At 36.2% G+C, this 27,170-nt stretch overlaps 2 protein-coding genes and 1 long non-coding RNA gene across 5 annotated transcripts in view; all 3 read left to right on the forward strand.

Moving 5' to 3' along the window:
- Window positions 1–11,794, forward strand: part of slc24a3 (solute carrier family 24 member 3) — a 75,087-nt gene extending 63,293 nt beyond the window's left edge. Inside the window, exons 4-17 of the mRNA XM_051917418.1 lie at window positions 383–457; window positions 851–935; window positions 1,037–1,140; window positions 3,191–3,265; window positions 4,209–4,234; window positions 4,337–4,390; window positions 4,511–4,638; window positions 4,722–4,882; window positions 5,537–5,807; window positions 5,972–6,138; window positions 6,228–6,342; window positions 6,873–6,985; window positions 7,958–8,023; window positions 8,109–11,794. Coding sequence (XP_051773378.1) covers window positions 383–457; window positions 851–935; window positions 1,037–1,140; window positions 3,191–3,265; window positions 4,209–4,234; window positions 4,337–4,390; window positions 4,511–4,638; window positions 4,722–4,882; window positions 5,537–5,807; window positions 5,972–6,138; window positions 6,228–6,342; window positions 6,873–6,985; window positions 7,958–8,023; window positions 8,109–8,258 — 1,590 coding nt within the window. The 3' untranslated portion in view covers window positions 8,259–11,794. The remainder of the gene's footprint in view (window positions 1–382; window positions 458–850; window positions 936–1,036; window positions 1,141–3,190; window positions 3,266–4,208; window positions 4,235–4,336; window positions 4,391–4,510; window positions 4,639–4,721; window positions 4,883–5,536; window positions 5,808–5,971; window positions 6,139–6,227; window positions 6,343–6,872; window positions 6,986–7,957; window positions 8,024–8,108) is intronic.
- A 513-nt stretch (window positions 11,795–12,307) lies between these two features.
- Window positions 12,308–17,984, forward strand: LOC127525461 (uncharacterized). The gene is made up of 4 exons (XR_007933346.1): window positions 12,308–12,726; window positions 16,127–16,350; window positions 16,497–16,656; window positions 16,758–17,984. It is a non-coding gene; the product is annotated as an uncharacterized LOC127525461 (long non-coding RNA).
- An 802-nt stretch (window positions 17,985–18,786) lies between these two features.
- The window catches only part of rin2a (Ras and Rab interactor 2a), a 34,257-nt gene continuing 25,873 nt past the window's right edge, over window positions 18,787–27,170 (forward strand). For all 3 annotated transcript variants that reach the window (XM_051915776.1, XM_051915771.1, XM_051915772.1), the window contains exons 1-2: window positions 18,787–19,007; window positions 21,685–21,772. The gene's annotated coding sequence lies outside the window, so the exon portion shown is untranslated. The remainder of the gene's footprint in view (window positions 19,008–21,684; window positions 21,773–27,170) is intronic.

Here is a 27,170-nt window from a genome sequence, read left to right on the forward strand (position 1 = left end):
TGTCATAACCAGGAACATTTATATTCATTATAAAAATGGACAGTTTCATAATTGTATTCATTTACATGATTTTTCTAGGTCTAATAAGGTCTAATAAAAACAATGCTTGTTTTGCCTTATTGTGAGCCCCTTTGGAAGTTTGCTGAGGCCTCCTAGTGGGCCCCAGACCCCTGGATTAGAACTACTGTTATGATGAAAGTGAACGAACACTGGGTCTGTCAAGCTTGAAAATCACAAAAAAGCACCATCATTTAATCAGTGATAGCTGAATATCATAGCTGATTGAGGAACAGACCATAATTTAGGTCCTGGACTTTCAAAAGGAAGATATGAGCTTGAAGTGGAAACTCAGTAATTTTGTATTCATTCTCTCTCTCTAAAGGCCATGTATATGTTTTACGCACTGGCACTGGTGTGTGATGATTACTTTGTGCCCTCTCTGGAGAAGATCTGTGAGGTAAGACATTTATTCATGTCTTAGCTAGTGTTCTACAACCGATTTAAACTTTCAAAGCAAAAGTGTAATTATTTATTTAAAATATTTTCTCCTGTCCCAAAATTTCTAAGCCATTTTAAAGCTATTTTAAATATATTCAAAACATGTTAATTCAATTTCTTGTTTAAGCTATTTTAAATTCTTGTATTTTTTAAATTATATTTTTAATATATGTTTAATGTTATAAATATATTATTATTAGTTAAATATTTCTATATTCTGACCAATGGCAGATGGGAGGCGTGTTCAAGAAACTTGTTTCAGATCAGTCAGTATTTTTCCATTCTGTTTGGTCCAATTTACTCTTATCATCTTTCATGTCTCTCTTTCTGTCTGTGTGTGAACCTGTTGTAGCGCTTCCAACTCAGTGAGGATGTAGCAGGAGCCACGTTCATGGCAGCAGGAAGTTCAGCTCCTGAACTCTTCACCTCAGTCATAGGTAAACGTCTGGCTTATCCGAACACAGCCTGCCTTTGGAAAAAAGTACCTCTCACATTTGAACATAGACCCTTTGTAAGCCACCCTGTCTTCTCTGTGCAGGTGTATTTATCACCAAAGGAGATGTGGGAGTGGGCACAATCGTAGGCTCTGCTGTCTTCAATATCCTCTGCATCATCGGAGTGTGTGGGATCTTTACTGCACAGGTGCTCATTACTTTATACATTAACAACACACACCCAAAAGTTGTTTTTGGTGATGTTTAAAACTAATTAAAATGAAAAACTGTGTTATTTATTTCTCAAATGTAGCTTAGGGAAACCCAAGTTATATTAGTGAATTGATTAAGAACTAGTTCTAACAATTCACTGATTCAATTTGGTTTCAGCCCTGCGTCTTTTCACTTGTAGCAAACTATTTTGTAAAATGCTAGCGTTCATCGCTATGTTTTTTAATCAATTATATAAATTAGGTTTCTTTAGTGTAAATTTATAGTTTAAACCCAAATTGGAAGATTGTATTATATAACGTTATAGTTATATTCAAGGTACTGTAGCTTCCCCAACCCTGTTTACATCTTTATTTAATAGTGTCTACGCATTGCCAGTGAGACATTGTTTTCCTTTAGAACGACACAAATGTACTGAGCAAGCATTATGAATTCTCAGCATCTGTGAGAGGGCGACTTAGAGATGAATGAGGTGACCTGTGCATCCCCCCTCTAAACCTCTGCCCTAAAAAAAAGCCATTACTTAGTGCAGACTGACAGTGAGAAGTGAGCAGACTATTCTCAGGGGTCACTGAGAGTAGCTGATGAGGTCAGCCATGTTAGCTGTGGAGTTGCTTTTTTTTTTATTTTCCATCCTGTCCTCTTTGCTTTCCACTTCATTCAGTCATTCACGCTGCTTCGGTTTAACCTCCTGAGACCCTTACTATGTTAAAGAAAAGAGGATATGAGGTTATATCTTTCTTTGCACAAGCATGGGAAACTGCTTAATAGTTTTTTCCTCTCCCAGTCTTTCTCCAGTCACCATCTGGCAGTGGAATAGAGGCATTCTGGGTAGTCTGATATTCCTCAGAAAAGTCTAGTGTCGCACAAATGTGCATATACACAATTGTTTTTCTTTTTATCCTTTTTTTCCATAATAAAATGAAATAAACATTAATAATAATTAACTTTATTTAAGTAAATAACTTTATTTTGAACATTTACTATATTATAAATAACGATATTGCTTATATAGAATATAAGCACTTTTTTTTAAAACAAAATTAGCATCCTGTGTTAGTGATGTCAGTAAATCATTCCCAACAATGGCACAAGGCCATAAGACACTTGCACATTTACGCATGGAGTCCATCAGAGTCAAGGGGGGGAAAAACACATCTGCAACAATGGAGCTTCTGGTTGCCACGGAAACACAAAGCAAAGAGTGTCACCTGTGGTGTAAGTTAAGCTGTGCTGGCGTGAGTGATGGCGCATTACTTTCGGTGCTCTGACGTAGATCAATGCTTTTTATGGAAGGATCACCCTACAAAACATGGCACATTCAATATGGATTACTTCACATGGTTCAATCAGCTGGATTCGGTACAGGATGTCATGTCCATATATGGCTCCTACTTCATTCATTTCCTTCACTTACTTCCGATTCACGCACTTTAATTCTAAAGTTTGTAAACCAAGACCACCCAACTTTTCAAAAAAATCTGGAAATAGTCACAGATTACACATTATGTAAGATGTAAAGGCATGACAAGCACATTTTAAAATCCTTTAATACCAGGGTTTGCATGAGTCCATGAATGGAAAAAAAAAAAAAACATTCAATTTTATTGTGTGGAAAAGAGACTTTTCAAACTAAACTCTATAATATACTGTACAATTATCATCATGTAATATCAGTACCAAAAATACAAAATTATTTTTGGAAGTTAATTTCAAAATAATGATACTTCTGTGTGTGTCCCATGTATAATCAGTGTCCTGTAATATGAACCACCTGCTCTAGGTTTTTTATGATTTCTGTCACCACAACAAAAACACTTGTTCAAGATGGATGGTGGAAGTAAATCATTTAAATATTTACTTGTCATTGTAATGTAATATAAGAATCATACTGCTTTGACACTTGCTCCACTCCATTGAACCCTTCCCCTTGAGGGAGTGTGTGTGTCTGTGTCTCTGTGTGTGTGTGTTAACTGTCTCTTCATTACTTTTCTCTCTCTCATCCGTCCTCTCTCCCATCGATGCAGGCAGTACGGCTCTCGTGTTGGACGTTAATGAGAGACTCTGTGTACTACACCATCTCAGTGACCACTCTGATCGTGGTGAGTAGAACTCTAAGTGGCTTTTCATGCTCCCATGATGCCTATGGGCCTCCTCGCGCAGCAGGAGAGGAGAAGCAAGTGGCTCTCCCGTGGGGCCCGTGGCCGGCAGCACAGGACTCTTATTTGCCCACACTCTCTGCATGTGTTCCCAGTGCAGAGGAACAACAAACACCGATTAATAGTACACAGGACAAAAAGTAACAGAGATGCTACTCAGAGCACCTTATTAAAAATTGGATACACTGAAAGAACAGACTGTATTGTAAAAGTTTATACTGTTACAATTGAAACATGGACTTTTTGGGGAAGGGGTGATATGTCTCTTACAGTAAATGGTTGTATATTTGTATGATATCCATGTTTTTTTTTTAATTAGTTTGTATTCATGTATATGTCATACACATTCAGTGGTGTCCAAATGTCTAAGACCATGTTGAAAATATAGAAATCAAAATTTAAACCTGAAAATAAACACAGTTATTGTCGAATTTTCACTACAATTATGCTAATAATTTATAATAATTAAAATAAATAATTAAACAAATACATATAAATACATTTGAAAAATACATACACAAAATATATTATATTTATATATAAAATGTACCTGTATATAAATTTTATACATTTTGAAAATGTTTACTTATGCTGAGAAAATAATTGTTAATAATTTATATTATATTATATTATATTATATTATATTATATTATATTACATTATATTATATATATTCAAAGATTGAGTTGGATTAAGCAAAAATTAAATAAAGCATCACAGAAATGCTATTTTATGCATTAGATCCTTAGGACCCATATTACAGTAAGATCATCCTGCCCTCTAGTGGTAATATGCAACATTTCTGAAATGTTTGAAGGAATTTGGCATGGCAATATTTGTCTGTTTAATTTTACTTTTGCTCTGTTCTTTTTTTTTCTATTTCAAGTTCATCTATGATGAGAAGGTGACATGGTAAGATAAATGCTGCTGTTACACTCTCTTCATTTTTCATATTACATTTGTTTCATATTCTGTTATATATTCAGTCATTTACGCTAATTTATTTCTTTTCAGGTATGAATCGCTCACCCTAATAATCCTGTACCTATTTTACATTATATTAATGAAGTAAGTTCTCCTTTATTCTATTGCCATGGAAATGTTTCATTATTACATAGATATCTACTCTACATCAGTAAATCACATCACTGCTGATTTTATTAACTCTCCTTTCTTCGTGTTAATCAGATTTAACTCGCGGGTGGTTCATTACATCGAACGACGGAAAAAGAACTCAGCAAACCTGGGTAACGGCACAGCCAGTAACACAGACATCGACGATGGGTGCGACGCCACTGTCGTGCTGCTTAAGAAAGGTAATGCATGCAGGCCTGTTTTATATGAATCATGTGTACAACTGCTTGGTGTGCTATCTAAATTTCTGCATTGTTGTTCTTAGCAAATTTCCACAGGAAGCCATCAGTGCTGATGGTGGACGAACTCTTGTCTGCATACCCTCATCAGCTGTCCTTCTCTGAGGCTGGAATGAGAATCATGATAACCAGCCACTTTTCCCCTCGCACACGCCTCACGATGGCCTCCAGAATGCTCATTACAGAGGTCAGTCACACGAACACACACACACATCTGCACACTTTCACAAGTACAGTTATTTCAAATAGATACATACCTACATACCCCATACCTAGAAGTGTATTAAAGGGTTAGTTCACCCAAAAATAAAAATTCTGACATTAATTATTCACCCTCATGTCGTTCCACACCTGTAAAACCTTCATTCATCTTCAGAACACAAAATAAGTTATTTTTGATCAAATCCGATGGCTCAGTGAGGCCTGCATTGCCAGCAAGATAATTAACACTTTTAGATGCCCAGAAAGCTACTAAAGACATAATTAAAACAGTTCACGTAACTACAGTGGTTCAACCTTAATGTTATGAAGCGACAAGAATACTTTTTTTTAGCCCAGCTGCAATTGCTTTGGCAATACAAATGTATAGTTTTTGTCATGCCAATAAAGCACACTTGAATTGAATTGAATACTTTTTGTGCGCCAAAAAAACAAAATAACGACTTGATTTAGGAGACCAACATTTTTGGGTGAACTAACCCTTTAAAATAGGAAATAGTCACATTGTGAGATTTAATTAAATCTCACACAATTGTGAAAAATAAAGCATTTACCTTAAGGGGTTATTCATTGCAGCTGTTCTATTAATTTACTCTAGACTAATATGTGTGTGTGTTTGCAGAGGCAGCGTCTAATTAACAGTCGGTTCAGTAACGGGGACTCAGAGGTGACCGTAAAAATCCCAGGAAAGCGCGGGGTGGAGAATGGGCTGGCAGGACCGGACCGAAGCCTGAATGGGCGTAAGGGAGGTCACCATGACGATGACAGGGGAGGAGCTGAAGCTGGCACTGACACCGAAAACGAGAATGAAGACAATGAAAACAATGAGAACGATGAGGAGGAAGAGGAGGAAGATGACAACGAAGGACCCTTCGTACCATACCGCTGCCCCGGTACATTTATTAGTGACGATTGATGAAAATACTAATTAAGAAAATAATTTTTGTAAGGTTCTAGGTTTTAGGTTCAACCCCTAGAAATGGCTGTCCATAAAGTGTCCATGACAGGAAGTGTACTGTAAGACTAATGACTCAGATGATGTCCTGATCTTGTGCAGGTGGGGGCTTTAATAAGTTAAAGTGGCTGCTGGCCTGGCCACTGAGTCTGCTGCTGTTCTGCACCGTGCCCAACTGTGCTACGCCTCGTTGGGAGCGCTGGTATATGGTCTCATTCATCTCCTCCACCCTCTGGATCGCTTTCTTCTCTTACATCATGGTGTGGATGGTAAGGCTTCCCACAGAAATATTCACTTTATAAATTCTTAAACTTCTTTTTTAGAATCGTTTAGTGACCTGTTGACACTTTTGTGGCAGGTCACAGTGATCGGTTACACCATGGGCATCCCTGATGTCATTATGGGCATCACTTTCTTGGCCGCTGGCACCAGCGTTCCTGACTGTTTGGCCAGTCTAATTGTGGCACGGCAAGGTAGGAACAAATTATTATTTCTTATATTGCTTTGTCAGGATGAGATTGTTAAAGAATAAGTTTGCTAACTTTCAGCCAGCATCGTATTGTTACAGTTTTTTTGCTAACAAATAAATGGGGACATATTGTTCATTTACATATACTACCGACATTATAACAATACAAAGCTGACAGACTTTTGTTCAAAGTGCTTATTTAAAATGGTTGCAAGTTCTGTCATTAACAACACAGTTCAATGGAACTTGCGACCGTAGTTGGCTAACGATGCTTTTGGGAAACGCACCCCAGATCAACAAAGGTGTCAAAATCAAAAGTGCATTTTGGCAAAGGGAACACCACAGCCCTTTTCTCTGTTTTGTATAGTCATGTAGCACCAAATTAAAAAAAAAAAAAAAGTGTTTATACTGCATAGACCTTATTAAAACTTGTCAGCAGTGAATTTCCACTTGACTGGAGTAGAGATGAAATTGATTGTAGATTATAGTCTTAATATGTTCAGCCTTTAAACTGTCTCTCAATCTTTTTTTCAGGAATGGGTGACATGGCCGTGTCCAACTCCATTGGTAGTAATGTGTTTGATATCCTGATAGGGCTTGGTCTGCCCTGGACCCTCCAGACTTTGGCAATCGACTATGGTTCCACGGTAAGTGGAAAATGTTGTAATCGTCATTATTGTTTAATGATTAATTTGGTAAATGCTTAAAGAGCATTGACAGACCACATGAAAAATCAGTATTGTTTGATTAGTTATTACCTAACCTGGAAATTGTGAAAACATTAGTGATGCACCAAGACCGATAATTTTTATGTTATTATAGCCAATAATCAATAAATGGCTAATAGGTATGGAGCCCCGGACATGACATGCAGGAAAAAATAGTAGTCTAAATCATGCGCACGATTTATTAATTTGTTCCCTCGATTTACTCAAACATGCGCACAATTTACTATTTCGTTCCCCCGATTCATAAATCGTGTGCACTATTTAGTAAATCGAGGGAACGAAATAGTAAATTGTGCGCACGTTTTAGTAAATCGAGGGAATGAATTAGTAAGTCATGCGCACAATTAAATTTTTTTTCTTGCATGTCATGTGCGGGGCTCCGGAAGTAGTAAAATTCTACTATTTTTGTCTAAATAAATGCTAAAAAAAATAAATAAATAAATCCTGACAATCAATTATTTTAAATGCTCCAAGTGATTTTAGGCATCTCCACATTATAATGTACAATATGAAAAATGGATATTGGATATTGAGTCTTTTTTTGTTTTTTTAAAGACTAACTTTAAATTAAGGTTACATGATGGCAAATGTAAACTAAACATGAAAATAGAGGAAACGAGCATAAATAATTAAATATCCAATATCAGTAAATATTTGCGTTAGTCACGTGAGAGGAAGCAGACAACTGGAAAACAATTGCAAGTTGAAAGTAGAAATTTAGACAAAAAAAATGAGCCAATTTTGGATCTGTGTACATGTTTGTCTACCTCTGGTCTAAATTGAAAACACATTTTGAGTCGCGGTAGAATAAACATAGGGCTTTGTTTGAAACCATTTGCCAACATTTTATAAGTGCAAGTTCTAACATACTTTTTATGCATCTCTTCTCAGATTCACCTGAATAGTAAAGGCCTGATCTTCTCGGTTGGGCTGCTTCTGGCATCTGTGTTTCTCACGGTATGTGAGAGCAATTAAAAACACTTATTTAAACAAATATCCTTCGAATCCATCTTTCACAATCTACCCTTTCTTTCCCTCCCAGGTTCTCGGTGTACATTTGAACAACTGGAAACTGGACAGGCGTTTGGGTTTTGTTTGTTTGCTGATGTACGCTGTCTTCCTGTGTTTCTCCATCCTCATCGAGTTCAACATATTCACCTTCGTCAATCTTCCCACCTGCCGCGAGGAATGAGAATCGTTCCTTTTCCTGGCCCTCCCTCTTTGACCTTGTGAGGACAATGGCACATGTCCTTGATCAGAGGCAGACCGGCTCTTGTTCTGAAGGAATATTTATTTATTGATCTAGCTGATCCTCTATCGATCCTCTCTTTTTCTTTCCAATGGGTGCAATACTGATAGAGTCTCTGGGTCTGTGGTGTTACAAGAGGAGTAAGAGGATGAAGGAGCGGTTGTGTAAGGATTGGTCCTGTTGACTGATATATAGACTGTTCCGACAGGACAGGAATGTAGTAAGAGATGACTACTGCCTGGTTTGATGTGAATACTTTGTTTTTTTCAAAATATTTTGCATATTTAAAGAATATGATCTAAATGTATTTTATGATGGCATTTATTTTATTAGCTGCTAAGTGATGGAAAAAGAGACTGGACTCGGTAAAACTATAGATTTATGAGGGTTCTTTTTTTGCTGATAGGTACTGGTGACCTCCAGTAAATACTTGTGAACAGTCCTCTTTTTAATTTGGGCATTACCAAGTCACTTTCAACCTTCATATGACAGATTGATCCGGATGCCAGGGTCATCAGTGTCTACATTTTTCCAATGAGAATATGTTTACCGTGCAGAGAAGGTAATAAAAGGGAAAGGTTTGAGATCGCTTTTTTTTAGAGACAGCGGGCATTTGTTTGCACCTGTGTGGAGACGCATGTTGGAACGCTACAACCAACATATTTATGTTTAGTGAGACGATATTCTTGTGTGATATATGGGATTTCTATAGATGTGATTATGAACATTCTTTTGTCTCTAACACTCTGTATATAATGAAAACAGAGGAAGGTTTATTTATTAATTTATTGAGAACTATTTATGCACATTGCTTTCCTATGACGTACTGAAAAGAAACCAACCCACAGCTGTCCCAAAGAAGAGGCCGTTCTGGAGTTTCAGCCAGGCTACGCCGTTTTGTCCTTCAAAGCTTGTGTGTCAGCCTTTTCTACTGGATTCCTTCTCCTTCATCTCTGAATATTATGCACCCTTTTAGATGCACCTTTGACTTGATGGTTTAACAGTTTCTACTATTTGATATTGGTGTATCGTGACATCAGAGGTAATTGTAGAGATTTTTTGAACACTCAAAACTTTGGCAGGCAAGTAAGGGAAAATATATATATATATATATACGTATATTTTATACTTAACTGTTTTGACATTTAAGATCGGCCCATTCCCTGTTTAGAGTGAATGGAGTGAGTGAGCCACAAACCTAAGAAGCTGATTAGCAGGAACATGTCCTGGTAAAATGAAGCTAACGTATAACGTTGATAAGACTGTTTCAAAGTCAAACCATAGATGTAAATCAATAAAATTTGCTCTAGAAGAGGTCAAGTCATTTATCTCTTAGCATGTCGCTCTAATCTTAGAGTTTATCAAGGAATTTTTCAAGAAATCCTCTCAGTAGAACAAGGATCAGAATTCATTTCCAAGGATGCAGTTAAAAATATGGATTTTTCAGACGTTCTTTATGCTGATGTGTCCAGGACTCATTTCTTGGCCTTCTTTTAGAAGGACGGTTTGAATACTTTGTTTTGTATGCCTCTGTTTATGGGGATTGTAAAAAGACACTGCCACAATGTATCACAGATGTAAACTTTTAACTGTGACACAATGGATGCGTGGACTTTTTCTCCTAACAGAGGTTTTTAGCGAGCTGACAAAGTAGCGATTCTATGGAATCTTTTAGTCTAGTTAGAAATTTCATGCAGGTTTTCTAGTCTGAAGGCACATTGCAGGGAAATTTTGTGTTTTATGCACTGGTTGATACTGGGTGTGTAATTGTCATATTTCAAGAATAGAATTTAGATGACTTAGAAACATATCTGGAAGAGTATTGTGGCGAAGTATTTTTTATCACAAACGCAACTTTGTATTTTGTAACGCAAAATGTTTAGAAATGTTTTCTGCTGTTAAAAGTCTGTAGGATGTGCTTCAAGTGAATTCTTTAGCTCAAAAAACAAATTTGTCAGCTTACTGTCAAAGTACTTTTAGCATGTTTAAAATCAAAGGTCACACTTTGTAGGTCATTCTTTTATCAATTATGTAAAAAAAAAAAAAAAAGGATACTTTTTCCCTAGGTTGGCAGATTAGCAAATATGAACATTTCATTTTCTGTATTACACATAATAGGCATTCAGGCCTGGTTTATTTTCCAAAAAATGCAACTGCAGGTCTAGGGTTTACGCAATGTGATATTCCTGGTAAATATAAGCTAGGTGTAATCCAAGTAGAGTGTACGAGCTGTGTTTGGATGCTGAGGATTGTTAGTTCACTATTTTCTTCTTCGTAAAGCAGGGTATTATAAGGAAGATGTCGGGAAGGCAGGGTTTAATGAAAAGTTTTGTTCATCAAATGCAATAATGTTTAGATTAATTACTGTGTTCGTGTTTTTTCTTGTAAATCCTAAACATGACACATCACATTCTTAGAGTCATATATATGCTACTTACTTTTTAGTAAGGTTTGACAGATTTTCTGCACTCTATATGCTCAATATCAAGAATAGTAAAAAGAGGCTTTGAGATGCAAGTAAATTAACTATCACTGCAACTGTAATGCTTCAAAATCTATGAGCACTGCTGCGTACAGGTTGTGGGACATTAATGCCTATGTTTATGGTTGCAATACCAGCCATAGCAATCTACAGATTCAATGATTATTGTGTACTGGTCGATGCTATTTGGTTATCATCACTTCTGAAAATCAAAGTGCTGCTGTTCGTTTGTACGCACAAATATAATAATAATAATAATGAGGGCATGCACAACCAATTAGCCCACAATTAGACAAGTTTCACTCATATTTCCTTTTCTTGTCTGCTGATATTTCTTCATGGATTCAGGCATATTTTAATAAAAAAATGTGACTTTTACAGGGTGATTCATTGCTGATGTACATAATTATACATACAAGAAAATGTCTTCATATTTTTTGTCTTTGCCTGTATATCTGTTGACTATATTTTCATAGATACTGTACAATGTTTGGGTCCTTTATTTGTTTATTTTATTTTTGTTGTTGTTGTGTTGAGGGTTTGATTAAACGCCCTTGGTTTGCTAAATCGCATGGGATATTTTAATATAAGGAATTATTTATGTTCATTACTATTACATTGTTGAGCACTGGATGGACAGCAGTGGAATTAGACCTCTTAGATTATTGCATGTTTTCTTTGTTTTCTTTTTTTTCCAATGGAAAACTGCTGGGGTTTTGATTCTCCAATGAAAGCATAGATATTTCATTCAGAGTAACTGATGTCTTCTGCATTTCAGGAATCATAAAAAAGAATGGTGGTTGGCTTTATGTACTAAACTATTTTGTTCAGGTGTTTCAGTTGTATATCAGAGTACATTTTTGCTACTTGAGCATAATTAAAATTATCTTTGCTGAGGTAAACACTATTGTTCGCTAATTGTTATTTCAGCCATAAAGGCAGGCATGTTGCTTTCACTGTATAAGGGCATCTAATAAATGCATTTCCAAAACATCAACCGTGCCCCTAACCCTCACACAAACCTGTTGTTATTAGTAGATGTAGAGCAAAACATTATTTATGGGGCCTTTAGTGAGAAGCACTTAAAATGTCATCAGAAGTCTGTGATTGCATGGTTTACTATATTTGTCGATGATGTTTTTACACGTTTGGCCCTCATAAGTCGAGACGCATCTCAAACAAAATAGATATTACACTTCTTTGATTTGTACATGAATATACATTGGCATGAAAACGTCTTTTTTGTCTATTATTGCCCTCGTATATCCATATTTAACAATAAAACTAAAATTTACAAATAATCAGGTAGAAATGAAAGAAAATGAAATCGAATTAATGAATAAAAGTAGAAACATTTTATGGTTAGTCATTTTGAAAGACTTTTAGGAGATACATTTCTGTCAGAAACGAGATTTAGGTAAATTTAACTGCGCGCCGGGTGACGTCACGCTATGCTTGTGGGAATTGTAGTTCTTTCAAAATTCCCAACGTTCTGCCAACGTTGCTGTGACGTTTGCGTAACGTGATACGTGCTCTGGCTGGGAACAGTTTGATAACCATTTCCGCGTATTTCTCGCATATATCGCAGAGTTTCTCAGGAGTAGTATGTTAAGGGATTAAATTTTGCATAAAGTGCTATTTGTAAGTTAATAAATATACCCATTGAAATGGAACCAAACAGTGTCGGTCGCTCGAACTGGGCCATAAACCACCGGGCGGAGGCTTTAGTGAGTAAACACATGGCAGAAATGGCACAGAGACGCTTAGCGGTGCCTGAGGAGGATATAAACCCTCTACCCGGAGACTTGAAAAGGAGCGCAGAAGACATCCCGGGGCGGGCTGAGGTGAATTTCAGCGCGGACTTACAGTCCTACAATCCTGCAGGAGTGGCAGAAAAGTTGATGCACGAGGATGCATCTTCATCTTCAGGTACTGTAGGCAGTGAAAATGACCACTTTACATCCCTTTTCTTAAATCGTTACGGAACTTTGTCTTGTCAAAATGTCTTTTGTATTGAGACTAAGGTTTTTTTTTTTATATATATATATATGCAAGTTATGCATTAACTAATATATATATATATATATATATATATATATATTATAAGAATATACATACATATATGCTTTTAAACCCCAACTCTACTCTAAATATATATATATATATATATATATATATATATTAACTTAAGTCACCATGAAATCAAAACTGACAATTTTCATTTTTTATGGAATATTGCAGTATTTGTTATAAATTATTTAACCGTACACATCATTATTTTTATTCTTGTGCCCCCCTAAATTTTAATGAAAGTAACTTTCCTTTTCTCTTGCAACAACATCTCTTCTCTTTTCTGATGAACCGTATACGGGCGCGAGGGCGGGACAACCTACGGTGTTGATTCCGAAAATATTTCTTCCATATGCGTTTCTTCGATATTATAAGCCATGAACCAAGCCAACCAGCTACGAGGTGAATTATAACATTACAAACTTTGATTTGAATCAAAAAATAATTTGAAAGTCTGACAAAAATACAAAGGTACAACTGTGTGCCTTTACCTTTGGCTTTAGTGATAATACAGAGCTTGACATTAACTTTTTTTTGCTCACCAGCCACTTTGGCTAGTGGTTTTCCAAATTTACTAGCCGCTCAGCATTTTCACAGGCCACAATTTTGACCTTGATACCATGGGGAAAAACTGCCATATAGATATTTTTAATATTATCTCATAATTTGGCAGCAGGTATATTAGGTTGCTGTCACTTTAAGACCCGACGCAAGGATATACTGTTACACATGTGTTTTCTTTCTCAACTGTTTACATTCACTTAAAGGATTAGTTCACTTTCAAATGAAAATTACCCCAAGCTTTACTCACCCTCAAGTCATCCTAGATGTATATGACTTTCTTCTTTCTGATGAACACAATCGTAGAAATATTAATAAATATCCTGACGCATCCAAGCTTTATAATGGCAGTATGCGTTACCAAACGAGTATGAGCTGAAGAAAGTGTCTCCATCCATGCATTCGTGTAAAAAAAAAAAAAAAATCCATATGTAACAAGTTATGAAGTAAAATATCTAGCTTTTGCCAGACCGGCTTCCGTATTCTTCAAAAAGCTTACACTGTACGTCCTACGCCTTCCCTATTCAAATTACGGAAAAACGGAACTGGCATCGAGTCTCAACTTACTGAACTGACTACAATTGAAAAATGTATATACTGTATAAAAAATTCAATACACCAAGGAGTCTAGTAGGATTGGCTGTGTAACACGCCACTGCTGAAATCCACTTGGAGGGTGTTAATGTCAAGCCATATATATATATATATATATATATATATATACAGGTGCTGGTCATATAATTAGAATATCATGAAAAAGTTCATTTTTTTTATTGTAAATTATTTTTAAAAATGAAACTTTCATATATTCTAGATTCCCCACATGTAAAGTAAAACATTTCAAAAGTTTTTTTTTTTAATTTTGATGATTAGAGCGTACAGCTCATGAAAGTCCAAAATCCAGTATCTCAAAATATTAGAATATTTCCTAAGATCAATCAAAAAATGGATTTGCAAAACAGAAAAGTTCAAGTTCCTTAAAGTATGTTCATTTGTGCACTCAATACTTGGTCGGCAGCACATATTACAGCAAATGACTTGCTCCTAGCACAAATTACAGCATCAGTGAAGTGTGGCATGGAAGTGATCAGCCTGTGGCACTGCTGAGGCACTATTGAGCCTTCAGATCATCTGTATATTGTTGGGTCAACTGTTTCTCATCTTTCTCTTGAAAATATCCCATAGATTCAGGTCAGGCATGTTGGCTGGCCAATAAAGCACAGTAATATCATGGTCAGCAAACCACTTGGAAGTGGTTTTTGCACTGTGGGCAGGTGCTAAAGTCCTGCTGGAAAAGGAAATCAGCATCTCCATAAAGCTTGTCAGCAGATGGAAGCATAAAGTGCTCCAAAATCTCCTGGAAGATGGCTGCATTGACTTTGCACTTGATAAAACACAATGGACCAACACCAGCAGATGTCACGCCCCCCCCCAAATCATTACTGACTTCAGAAACTTCACACTAGACTTCAAGCAGCTTGGATTCTGTGCCTCTCCAGTCTTCCTTCAGACTCTGGGACCCTGATTTCAACATGAAATGCAAAATTTACTTTTATCTGAAAAGAGGACTTTCGACCACTGTTCACTGTCCAGTTCTTTTTCTCCTTAGCCCAGGTAAGATGCTTCTGACGTTGTTTCTGTTTCAGAAGTGGCTTGGTAGTCCTTTTCCTGAAGATGTCTGAGTGTGGTGACTCTTGATGCGCTGACTCCGGCTTCATTCTACTCATTGTGAAGCTCTCCCAAGTATTTGAATCGGCTTTACTTGTCAGTATTCTCAAGCTTGCAGTCATCCCTGTTGCTTGTGCACCTTTGCCTACCCAATTTCTTCCTTCCAGTCAACTTTGCATTTAATATGCTTTGATATTTCACTCTGTAAACAGCCACCCCATTCAGTAATGACCTTCTGTGACTTACTCTCTTTGTGGAGGGTGTCAATGATTGTCTCCTGGACCATTGCCAAGTCAGCAGTCTTCCCCATTAGTGTGGTTTCAAAGAACAAGAGATACCCGGAATTTATACTGTAGGGATGGTCATTTAATGAAACTCAAATGTAAATATTCTAATATTTTGAGATACTGGATTTTGGACTTTCATTAGCTGTACGCTCTAATCAACAAATTTAAAAAAAAAAAAACTTTTGAAATGTTTTACTTTACATGTAGGGAATCTAGAATATATGAAAGTTTCATTTTTTAAAATAATTTACAATAAAAAAATGAACTTTTCATGATATTCTAATTATATGACCAGCACCTGTATATATATATTAGTAAGTGGACACACTAAGGCTGTCTTTAAGTTTAAAATCCTTTTTCCTATGGAGAAGTTGAATGGAGTTTTTACTTCCGGAACCCGAATGTTGCACCTTACAGTAAACGACAACAAACCAACCATCCAATCAATTTCCATCAATGGACAAGTTCAAGTCCCTATATCTTTTTATCTACATACTATTAGAGTACTGTCAGGTGTATGTACAAATCCGAAAAGAAACATAAGATTCCTGTTAAACTGTACTGTCTATATAGAATCAGCCTACTGTAGAAACATCCCAGAACACCTTAGCAACCACTTCACAGCAAGTAGACATGTAGACAGCTGCACACAAATGGAACTCAACTGAAGCAGCTTGACACAGTTGATATCAATGCTGAATTTTAACCTTTTGTAAGTCTTCACTAAATCTAGCTTTTTACAGCTCCAGAGACAGCGGCCCATAGGAAAATCATATCCCTTCTTATTGAGATCAAGGAGGAGCAACAGAGGCAGTGGGAAGTTCTGAAAGACCTGCAGGCCAGGATTTATGGACAAATGTGTGAAGAGGAGGACGAGCCACTTGACATAGATCTGCCACTAAGAACTATGGAACAGCTTGATGAAACAGAGCAGCATTTAGAGGATACTGAAACTCAGAGGAGAATGGTAAATAATAAATACTGTAAATCTACTCTTTCTACAGCACATGTAATAATGGGTTACTTTGTAAACCTCAATCAAACATTTTCTAGCAACACTCTTCCCTCCTTCACCTGTACTGAGTATTACTTAATATTTTGATTTTTCCATAGGTGTCACACCTCTCAAGGATGGGCGGAGCCACGGTGGATGATGCGGTCCGGCGTCTTATGCATGCTGTTCTCTCATTCAGCGTGGGCTCAGAGCTCAACTGGGTTGGCAGAGGACAGAAACGGAGCTTCAGAAACACCAGACTGCAGGGTGTTTTATTTCGTAAGCAATCTTTAAAATTGTTTCAGTGCAGATGCTTCACTTTAAAGTACAAAATTTTTAGATCTTCATGTGAAGTAATGTTTCAACTCTGTTCTCTGCAGGTGCCTTGAAGAGGACACCCGTAGGAAAGGAGGCCACACACCACCAGTTTGCTGATGTAGTGAAGAAATGGTTGCGGTTTGCCCCTTTCCGACAAAGAGGAAGTGGACGAAGACCGCAGTGGAAACCCGTTGAGTTCATCTGTCCCAAATATGTAGTCCCAAGCACTGTGGAGGATCATAACCAGATTAACCTGGAATCTGAGGAGATTCAGGTCACAATATAATTATATAATTACACTCATAGCTCGAAGTGGGGGGGGAAAAAACGTGAGAAGTGCTGGTATGCTTAAAATGTAGAAGTGCATACCTGACCACTTTGAGCACTGATTACACTAAATATTGTATCACTAAATGTAAAAAACAAACAAACAGGTGAAGTGAACTCCGTGAATGAAGAAATGACGAGTGTGAAGGACTGACTTTCAGAGGATGAAGGTTTTTTTTTGTCATATGTTCTTTTTAATATAATATTTTAATCTTTTAAGTTACATACTGTTATTATGTACTGTTGTTACAGTAAAAACTGTTGTAATTGCAGCATAGATCTTTAGAACAAATGTAAAACAATCTGTGTTATAATGTTTAACACAGATTGTTGAAAATATATGTTCCTGCAAATATATTTTAAAAATACTTTAATATGTTTCCATTTAAACACTGATGGCAATTTATTTTTTGAGTTTTGAATTAAAATAGTTTTGCAATCCATTTTTCAAGCTGGAAGTTGTTAAGAATGTTGTGCGTTTTGCATGGTTTGGTGCCATTATGTTTAACAATAAATGGACATGAGATTTAATAAGTTCAAACATTAAAAAATGTTAATAAGCACTACAACACAGAAAATATCAGAATGCTGTATAAAAAACAAAACAAAAAAATTACATTTCTCAAATGTAATTTAATGACTTTGCTTAATAAAATAAATTCTTTTAGAATTGTCCAGTGGTAAATTTGGCAATGTGAACCATTTTCTAAGAACAGTTTCTAAGAAACACATTTTAAAAAATACCTGTGCTGTGTGACTTTTTCTGTGTAAAGCCACTCTTTTCAATTATTTACGTTACTTTATGACAGTAAAGTGCAAGATTATCTTACTGAATCTTCAGCTTTGGAACCCATGCCCATATTCTGTATGGAAATAAATAAATGCAGAAATCAATGTGTGTTTTCACTAATGGGCACATCTGGCCCTGTGGACTTGTAGAAAATAAATTCTCTGCAAAAACACTTCAAACTCTATAGTATTTTATTTGTTTACCAACAAGTTTTGCTTCAATGTAAAAATTACAACCTATGCAATGCCACTGAAAACAGAAGTGACACATTTCAGAGGATAAAGATAAAAACTTAAAATAACCTAACTGCATACTGTGCGTAATAATTGGGTCAAAACGTCAAGAATCAAGAGCCCAACTAAAGCACACGCTTACCTTCATAACGGTGACTTCAAACTTTATTATTTTCAATAAAATATCAACATCTGTAATGCCATGAGTTTATTTTTTACAGTGTACATTGTCTCAGTAAACAAGATACTGCAAAGAAAATGAACAGAATAAGAACCAAATCCTTTGTACACCTTCCTAGAAATTATGATATTATGTCTATTAGACCTATAGGAATCTTATAGTAATGGTTCCAAAATATGATAGAAATTCTAATTAGAATCCTGTACAATTTTCTTATTGGAATCCTTTAGGATTTTTTGACAAGGATTGGAAATGACAATTAACACATTTTTGTAATATGTAGGCCTATATAATAAAACATGTGAGTGATATATTTTTAGAGACTTTTTTAAGCAACTGAGACTTAAAGTGAAAATTAAGCCCACCAGGTCATTTATTTAATTATTTTCGATTTGTGCAGTTTTGATCCTCCATAGTTTTCCACTGTCTTTCCGGTTCTTTCATGTTCTTCTCTGAGTAACATCAATGGTTGCTGGGTCTAACAAAGACTTTTTCCCTTCCAAAGACATTCCCAGCTGGAACACGTGACGTGAAACTCAATGCACATCAACTTTTGTTCTCCTCCTGGAGTTTGTTTTTGCCGGGAGAGGTCGCATGCTTTAACACAGCGTTGAGCTAGATGAGTCTTTCTTGCGAAGTACAAGGAAACAACCTCGCCTCGGTCATGTAGGAACATCTAAAACTGTAAACAGCAACCGAGCCTTTGGAGAGACATCATCCAGCTCTTATAAATGCGTAAATGTGCTTTTATTAGCGGGTGTTTTGGTTTCGACCCGTCGAGGTGAGTCCCACACACCATTAACAAGTTACCTCAAGTCTGCGGCGAGTTTTTTTTTTTTTTTTAAACACATTTGTCTCAGATGCATTTAAAGCGTAAATATTATATATTTTTCTTTATTTTATGTATGTATATTTTATTAACACTTAATTAGCCTTGATAGTAATGTTGTTTTTAAACATGTTGAGTTTATACTGTTAAGGATAGTTCAGTGAATTCTGTTTAGTGCCTCCACCTGCTTTGTGCTCATGGATCAAAACTGTATTGTTATTGTTGCCAGTCGGTAATTGTACTCTACGATGTACAGTGGCAACAAAAAATGCCCTGTTAGGAACATAAATGTAATGTGATGTTGTGTTGTTGAATGTCATCATTATGTTTTGAAAGTCTCAAGGAAAGTCCAAAATGTACAAGACCTGTAAAACTTACTGTATGGTACTATATGCCTAGCTTAGCGATGCCCAAAATGTTGTCATGAGTATGAGTCAGCTTAGGTTTTGACACATTCATATTCTTCTCATGTGAAGGGTATATAAACAGTAAATGTGTGGATTAGTCAAGCAAAGCTGTATACAGCACTGAACAGAGCATTTTTGTATTATTAGAATAGGCATTTTATTTGAAAGCTTTCATGGTAAAAATAGTTTGAAAGATCATATAATATTCTAAAACTGCATGCACTTCCTTATATATGCTCCATTGTGAACTCTAAAAGAGAGGAAGTAAACTTAGTTTAGGGGTCAAGTTAGTAGCCTCAGTGTCCTGACCTCATATATACACAATGATTTCAAAAAGTTCATTAAATCAAAATGTAAGGCTCTGTAAAATATTTGGCAAATTTGGCATCTCCTAAAACTAGCATTTGAAAGTGTGTGTGTGTCCCGGTTTTGCCTGTATTGTGTGGACCAAATGTCCCCTGATCGTAAAACCTGAAATCAACATTTGGGGGAGCAGCCAACAATCCCTATGAGGAAAATAGCTTAATAAACATTGTAAATAATGCCTTGAAGTATAAAAATGCAAAAAAAGTTTGCATTAAAAGACAGAAAATTAAGCCTGTATAAAAACAATAGAAACCAATGGAAAGTCCCTATGATATTGTGTGTGTAATTACATATTCGCCATTTGAGCTTTATGCATTTATTCTCTCTTACTGCTGTCAGAAAAACTGATGACATTCATTACTAACTTGTTTCTAAAAATCGTCCCACCAGACTTTTGTTTCTTCCCCACCAATATTTCAGCAGTGGCTGAGGCCTGTTAAGAGGATTAGTCTCAGGCAAAGGGAAGTAACTTAACTGATTTTGCCCAGAACATGCGTCACTTGACAAGAATTTCAGAGTTGTGCAGTGACTAGCATTGGATTAGTTTGGCAAGAGAATGTTTTGATCCATTTCATTTCTCTATACATGATACCAGTCGTATTTATTTAAGCTGCGGTTTTCCCGGAATTGCTTATGCAACCACTGAGCTCTACTCAAGTGCTGAGGTGTCAGCCGTGACTGAGGTGTCTTCATAATGGTAATTCTGTATACTGTGATTTGTCAGCATCATTTTAGTGCCTGCTGACAGTATTGAGAGATTTTATACTGATTTTAGTGAATATGGTGGGCATGTGATTAAATAGCTTGACAACTTTAATGCGACATTCTCTCATGTTCAGCCGATCAGAGCAATGAATGCAAAGTGAAAAAGATAATAAGGTAATGAGATTTAGATCAATTCTGTGGTTAAACTAGATCAGATTTAGTTTAACCACAGATTTGGAAAACAAGCCAAAGACTCACACAGAGTGATATTGTAGTGTTTTAGCTGTCAAAGTGCACATAATTTTAGTATTTTTTACTTAAACATTTCTTTGCTTGCTTCCTTTCAGGTACCTGCTGTTCAATTTGTTTATTAATTTATATAATACACTATTTTTTCAAAGGTTTGGGGTCAGTAAGATTTTTTTTTAAAGAAATAAATACTTTTTTTTTTCAACAAGGATTCATTAAATTTATCAAAAGTGTAAAAAGACATTTATAATATTACAAAAGATTTCTATTTCAAATAAACCCTGTTATTTTTATTTTTATTTTTTTCTGGAAAACGAAATAGATGTATCAGTTTCCACAAAAATATTAAGCAGCACAATTGTTTTTCACATTCATAATAATAAGAAATGTTTCTTGAGCACTAAATCAGCATATTAGATTGATTCTGAAGGATCATCTGACACTGAAGACTGGAGTAATGATGCTGAAAATTCAGCTTTGCCATCACAGGAACAAATTACATTTTAAAACATATTAAAATGGAACTTTTTATTGTCTTAAATTTTAATGTTATTTTCAATTGTAATAATTTTTCACAAGAGACTTAAAAGTCCTACTGACCCCAAACTTTTGTGTGCACACTGAATATTTTTGCCTTATATACATTTTGTGGGCCAATTGGAGGTTCAAACACAGAGCAAACCTCAGATATTTGAAACACTGAGACCCATTGGGACTAGTGCTGTTTTGAAGCAGATAATGCTGACAAAATCTTCCCATCACAAAAACAACCCATAAAAAAAAAAAAAAAAAAAAAAACTCACTCGCATTCCAGTCTTGCCCAATTTTGCCTGGCTGTGCGCATCTGAAAATATGGTGAAAAAACTGATTTTTTCCCCCTGTTTTCTCTTTATGTTCTGTAGGAATAGTGAAATACTACAAATGGAGGAATTCATGATGAAAGAGAAACTGGAAGCGACACATTAAAGTAGAGGAAGCCACACAGATTAGGTAAGGGGAGCCGGCTTCGCATGTCTGCTTCTTAAGTGTGATTTATTTGAACAAGATCTAATGGTTTATCTGTTTTTCCCACTGAAGCAAGACCGTAGTCAGCACATGCAGACCTCATTTTCTCTTAAAGGAATGTTTCAGCTTCAATACTGTTAAGCTCAACCAGCAGTTTTTATGGCATAATGTCAGTTACCACAGAAAATTATTTGGACTTACCACTTAAAGCATACTTAACCATTTCTGATTATAAAACCAGCCAGAAACAATCTTAACAAGAGCTTTCTGCTACGTCTTTATCTGACAGCAGGTGAGGCTGATGAACTAGCAACACCCACGGATGTTACAATTTCACAGCTCAGATTACACTTTTTATGAAAGAATTTAGTGCTTTAACCATAATTTGAGGTTCACAGTCTGGTAAATTCTATTATAAGTGGCTTACTATAAGTACTTTACTAACTTGATTATGGTAATAGATATTATACATCAAATGATTTATTGAACTTGTATTGAACCTTTAAAAAATGTTGTTTAGAGGAATACTAAGCTTGTTTGTAGCTTCAGTGACAACAAAGACAATCTATTTATAGATGTGTGTTTGCTTATATTCTTCCTTTTGACTGGAATACAGTATATCCTCATACCTCATAGTTTGGATGATGTGATGTAGCTGGAATCCAGCTTTAGCAATGAAACTTGTTTGTATTCTTCAGTATTGCTATGTTGGCATTTGAAAACTTTCAAGCAGGTTTGTTGTCTTAGTTGGGAGATGTTACGGTATGTTTTACGGAAATAAAAGCGATAAATGTAAACCTATGGGCTGGATAAAAGATGGTCTTTGCGCTCAAAACCTCTCCTTATCATGATAACCTGCTTTAGACCTTTTCTAAAGACAATGAGAAAGGGATAATAATAGCTTTTAAGGGTAAGTTGCGGCAATTGTTTTCCTCTGTGGATGATCATTCCGTATCCAGTCCAAGACTCCAGAAATGATATCAGTCAGGAAGCTGCCAGTCTGCCAAGAGCCTTTCCCATGGAATCACCTCACGCTTTACACTGCACTGTCTGAATGAGAGGCCTCTTTGTGTCTGACACAGAAACTTAGAAACGGAGATGGAGATACTGAGTAAAAGAGAGAGAAAGGGTAGGTTCTGAGGAGTAGGAAACTTTTAAAGTAGATCAAAAGCTGCATTTGGAGCCAGATTCAGGGCTTTAGAGGAAAGGAAACTTGATGAAACCGAATGAAAGATGTGTACTAAGCACTTAAATGCAAGAACAGCCCAATATATGAGTCTGGAATTTGTCAGCACATGTATAAATCGTTGTTTGATCCTCATTTTGTCTGGTTATTGCTCTGGGACATGCTATGTGGGGTGGAGCTGGCCACATCCTGTAGAGCGCTGGCCTTTGCATGCTCCCTCCGAGTGTGTGTTTATGTGGTTCTCCTGTCTGTGTGCCTGGGGATCTGGGGATCACAGCCCTTCCCATGTTGTGAGCAGGCCTCGATATGCTTGAGATAAAACTTTGTGAAATAATACATGCAAGGAATCAGATCTAAATGGTCATCTTTTAGCCTTATCTTATGCAGTCAGACCAGTGGCATTCAGATGGATTGGGTTTGTTAGTCTGTGCTGCAGACTGCGGTAACAAGAAGCTATTTTGAGTGTGTTTATTCACTGTTTTTCCTGCTTTTGCAGCTGTGCCTGTTAATGTCATTTTTCTGAGCCTTTCTGTGTCTCTCCTCAATCCTTTCAGACAGCAGCAGGAGACTAAGCTACAAAAACACTTTAACTTGAATAAACTGTCAGTCAGATTTTGGGTCATCAGGGGACTTTATTATTGTTATTTTTAAGTTTGTACATTCTGAAACTGCATTAATGGTTTTAGTACACTTGACTCTGGATCCTGAAGGGGTGGTTGCAAAAAAGCGGCATTTACTTGTGTGACAGTCACTGTACTCTGGAGATCTGACTCAAACACACAGATGTTCCTGAGTGAATCAGTTTGGTTGAACAAATCGGTTGAGTGAATCCTCCAGTGACTCTCTAATAAAAACTGTCTCTTGTTTCAATTAAGTTCATATAGTGGACTTCACAAGGGTACAACGGGTTGAAGGTCCAAATTGCAGTTTCATTGCAGCTTCAAAGGGCTCTACACGATCCCAGGCGAGGAATAAGTCTAGCGAAACTATCTGTCATTTTCTAAAAAAAATAAAAATGTATATAATTTTAAACCACAAATGCTTGTCTTGCACTGCTCTGCGATTGCACTACGCATTGCGTAATCATGTTGGAAAGGTCACGAAAAACTCCATCTCATTTTCTCCTCCAACTTCAAAATCGTCCAACATCATTGTTTTACCTTTTTTTGTAAAGAGCATTTGACTTAGTCTTTGCATGTTCGCTTTGTAGACACTGGATCGGTACTTTCGTCTACGTCTACGTCTACGTCATCTTTCCCATGTGATTACATAATGCGTGGTGCATCGCAGAGCAGCGCAAGATGAGCATTTGTGGTTAAAAATGATATAAAAATACCCGTGTACGTGTGGACTAGGCCTCAGTCATGCTGATATTGTGAGATAACTTTTCACCTCATTATGAAATATCGCCATGTTTTAATGCACGAGAGTAGCTCGAGATCTCGTCACACCCCTACTGAATGAATCAGTGTCTTTGAATGAATCAGTTGAGAAAATGATTCAGTGACTCATCATTTGTTTTGTTTCTGAATGAACCAGTGTGTTTGAGCAAAAGAATTGAGTAAATGATTTAGTGACTCACTCATAAAGAGTCACTTGTTTCGTTTTAGAATAAATTAGTTGCTGAATTCAAAACCACGTACTACTTCCTGTTTCTGCCATGGAGTAGTATGCTAGTATGGTGTGTTTTAACGAATCACTGTAAATGATTCAATGATTAATACTCCATCTACTGGCATATTAATGTAACTTGCAGAATGTGTCACTCAAAAATCCCCATCACTAATGCACACACTGACAGTCTGTCTGGGACACGCAACACAGACAAGTGGAATGATACAGATATAGTGTTTGGCAGTTTAAATTGTCTGTTCAGGTTTCACAATAACATTGAAACTACTAAATAACTGTAACCATAGTGACAGCAAATAAAGTAAATATCAAAGATTTTGGGATCAATTTGGGTTGTAAAAAGACAGCAAACCGCACTGATGGAGGAAAGACTGGATCTAAATCTTTAGATCACAGCTTGTATCTCCGTCTCTGTAAGTTATGTAAACACCACTTGAAAAGACGAGTGGGTTTCGTTGCATGTAAAATATGTTGCTGTTGTTTCTGAAGCAGGGATGTCTGTAGTGTGTGGTGTTTTTAACTGTTGTTGTCTCAAGGCTGCTGTCTCCCTCGGGCGGGTAGAGCTCTCTACAGGCCCTGAGCGAAGCTGGATTTTTTCCAGCTGGGTTTTTGTGAGGTGGAGGGCCATGTAGCAGCAGGGTCCTAACACAGTGCCAGATGACTTTATTATCCAATAGAAACACATTCTCTATTCCCTCTCCCTTCCCCTTCTTACATACTGTCTAACCACTGTGTCAGACTTGAGGGTGATTTATTAGTATAATGCTTTGAATGTGTGTGAGAGATGTGTTGTAATTTATCCTAGTTACGGTCTAACATATTGTAAATGTTCAATATGTTAACAATTAAGTTGGTTCTAAAATTCTCTCCCAAGAATATGGGGAACTCAAGGGAAATTAAAAAATGTAGCATGATGATTAAAATAATTTTAGGGTGATTTATAAACTCTCAACACTCCTCTGCACTGCATGGGACATTTTATTGTTGGCTTTTGTTTAGACTTTCATTTGTTTGGTGTTGGAAATTACTCACAAGATCACTTCAATACAAACATGACTATACAAACTGCACGTCTAGTTTCATTAGCTGTGAATCACACTTTGAGTCTAAACCAACGCATTTCCAGTTCAACAGGATTGGGAAGACTACATCATTCAGCAACCAGCTGTGACTTCCTATTTCAGTAGCATTGACAGGAATGGGGCAAAAGCCCATTGCATAATTGCTTAATCATTATACAGATGCACTTTGATTGCAAAGCATCACCATATTTTTTTTTTCTTGACACCGATTGCTAGAATGTAGAGTAATAATGTGGATAGATCCTATTAATCCACAATAGAAGAGCCAGCTGATATTTTACTAATGATGAGAGTAAATTAGGTTGGTGAATATTGTGCTGTTTCTGGGCCCCTAACACAAGAGTAAGTGCTTTTGCTCAACTCGCATACAAAGTTAGCTAATCATAGGGTTTGATTTACATCAAACTGTTAAAGGAACATTATCCGAGGAAAAAAAAAAAAAAGAGAAAGGGTGGAAAATATGATTTTTTTTTTTTTTTTTTTGGTGCAAAAAACCTTTGACTAACATTATACCTTAAGTGAAAAATTGATGTGTCCTTTTTATGTTTTAATTTTATTTGAAGATTTAAGAAAAAAAAAATACTTTTGCGTTAAATAGATCAAAAGCGACAGTAAAGACATTTTTAATGTTACAAAAGATTTCTAATTGAAATAAATGCTGTTCTTTTGAACTTTAAACTATTAATCAGAAAATCCTGAACATTTTTTTATCATGATTTCCACAAAAATATTAAGTAGCACAACTGTTTTCAACATTGATAATATTACGAAATGTTTCTTGAGCACCAAATCAGTATATTAGAATGATTTCTGAAGGATCATGTGACACTGAAGACTGAAGTAATGATGCTGAAAACTGCTGTGCCATCACAAGAATAAATTATATTTTAATATATTATTTTAAATTGTAGTAATATATCACAATATTACTGTTTTTACTGTATTTTGGTGAGCATAAGAAACATCTTTCAAAAACATACCGACCCCAAATGTTTGAACTTTAGTGTAAATGTATATGCTGATGTATTATGATTGCACAAGAAGTAACATTAAGGGAATATAATCACAGGGAAACACAAACACAGATCTTGTACAGAATGTCAGCGTTGTTGTTGTTTTTTTCATATAAGAAAAACCAAGAAATCCATCTTTGGGAGAACTATCCCTTTAATGAAGTGTGGATTTTGTTTGTATGTCGGTTGATTTTTGTTTCTCAAGTCATGTCTTTAATCGTGCTGAATCCAAGCAATATTTCAAGGCTGTCTGTCAACTCTGCTATAGTGTTTTTTCAGTGGCATTTCAGTTGTTTTGACCTAAAAACTGTTCACTGTCAAGCTTACTTTAACATATTAAGTTCTTGTTTACATCAGCCCAGATACCAGAAATACCATACCAGAGAAAAACAGAGTTGTCTCGCTCACATATTTTTTTCTTTTTGTTGTCTTTGTTTATATCTCAGCCCCTTTAATTGCTTGCAAGCTCC

The sequence above is a fragment of the Ctenopharyngodon idella genome, chromosome 13 (assembly GCF_019924925.1).
Source record: "Ctenopharyngodon idella isolate HZGC_01 chromosome 13, HZGC01, whole genome shotgun sequence".
NCBI lineage: Eukaryota > Metazoa > Chordata > Actinopteri > Cypriniformes > Xenocyprididae > Ctenopharyngodon > Ctenopharyngodon idella.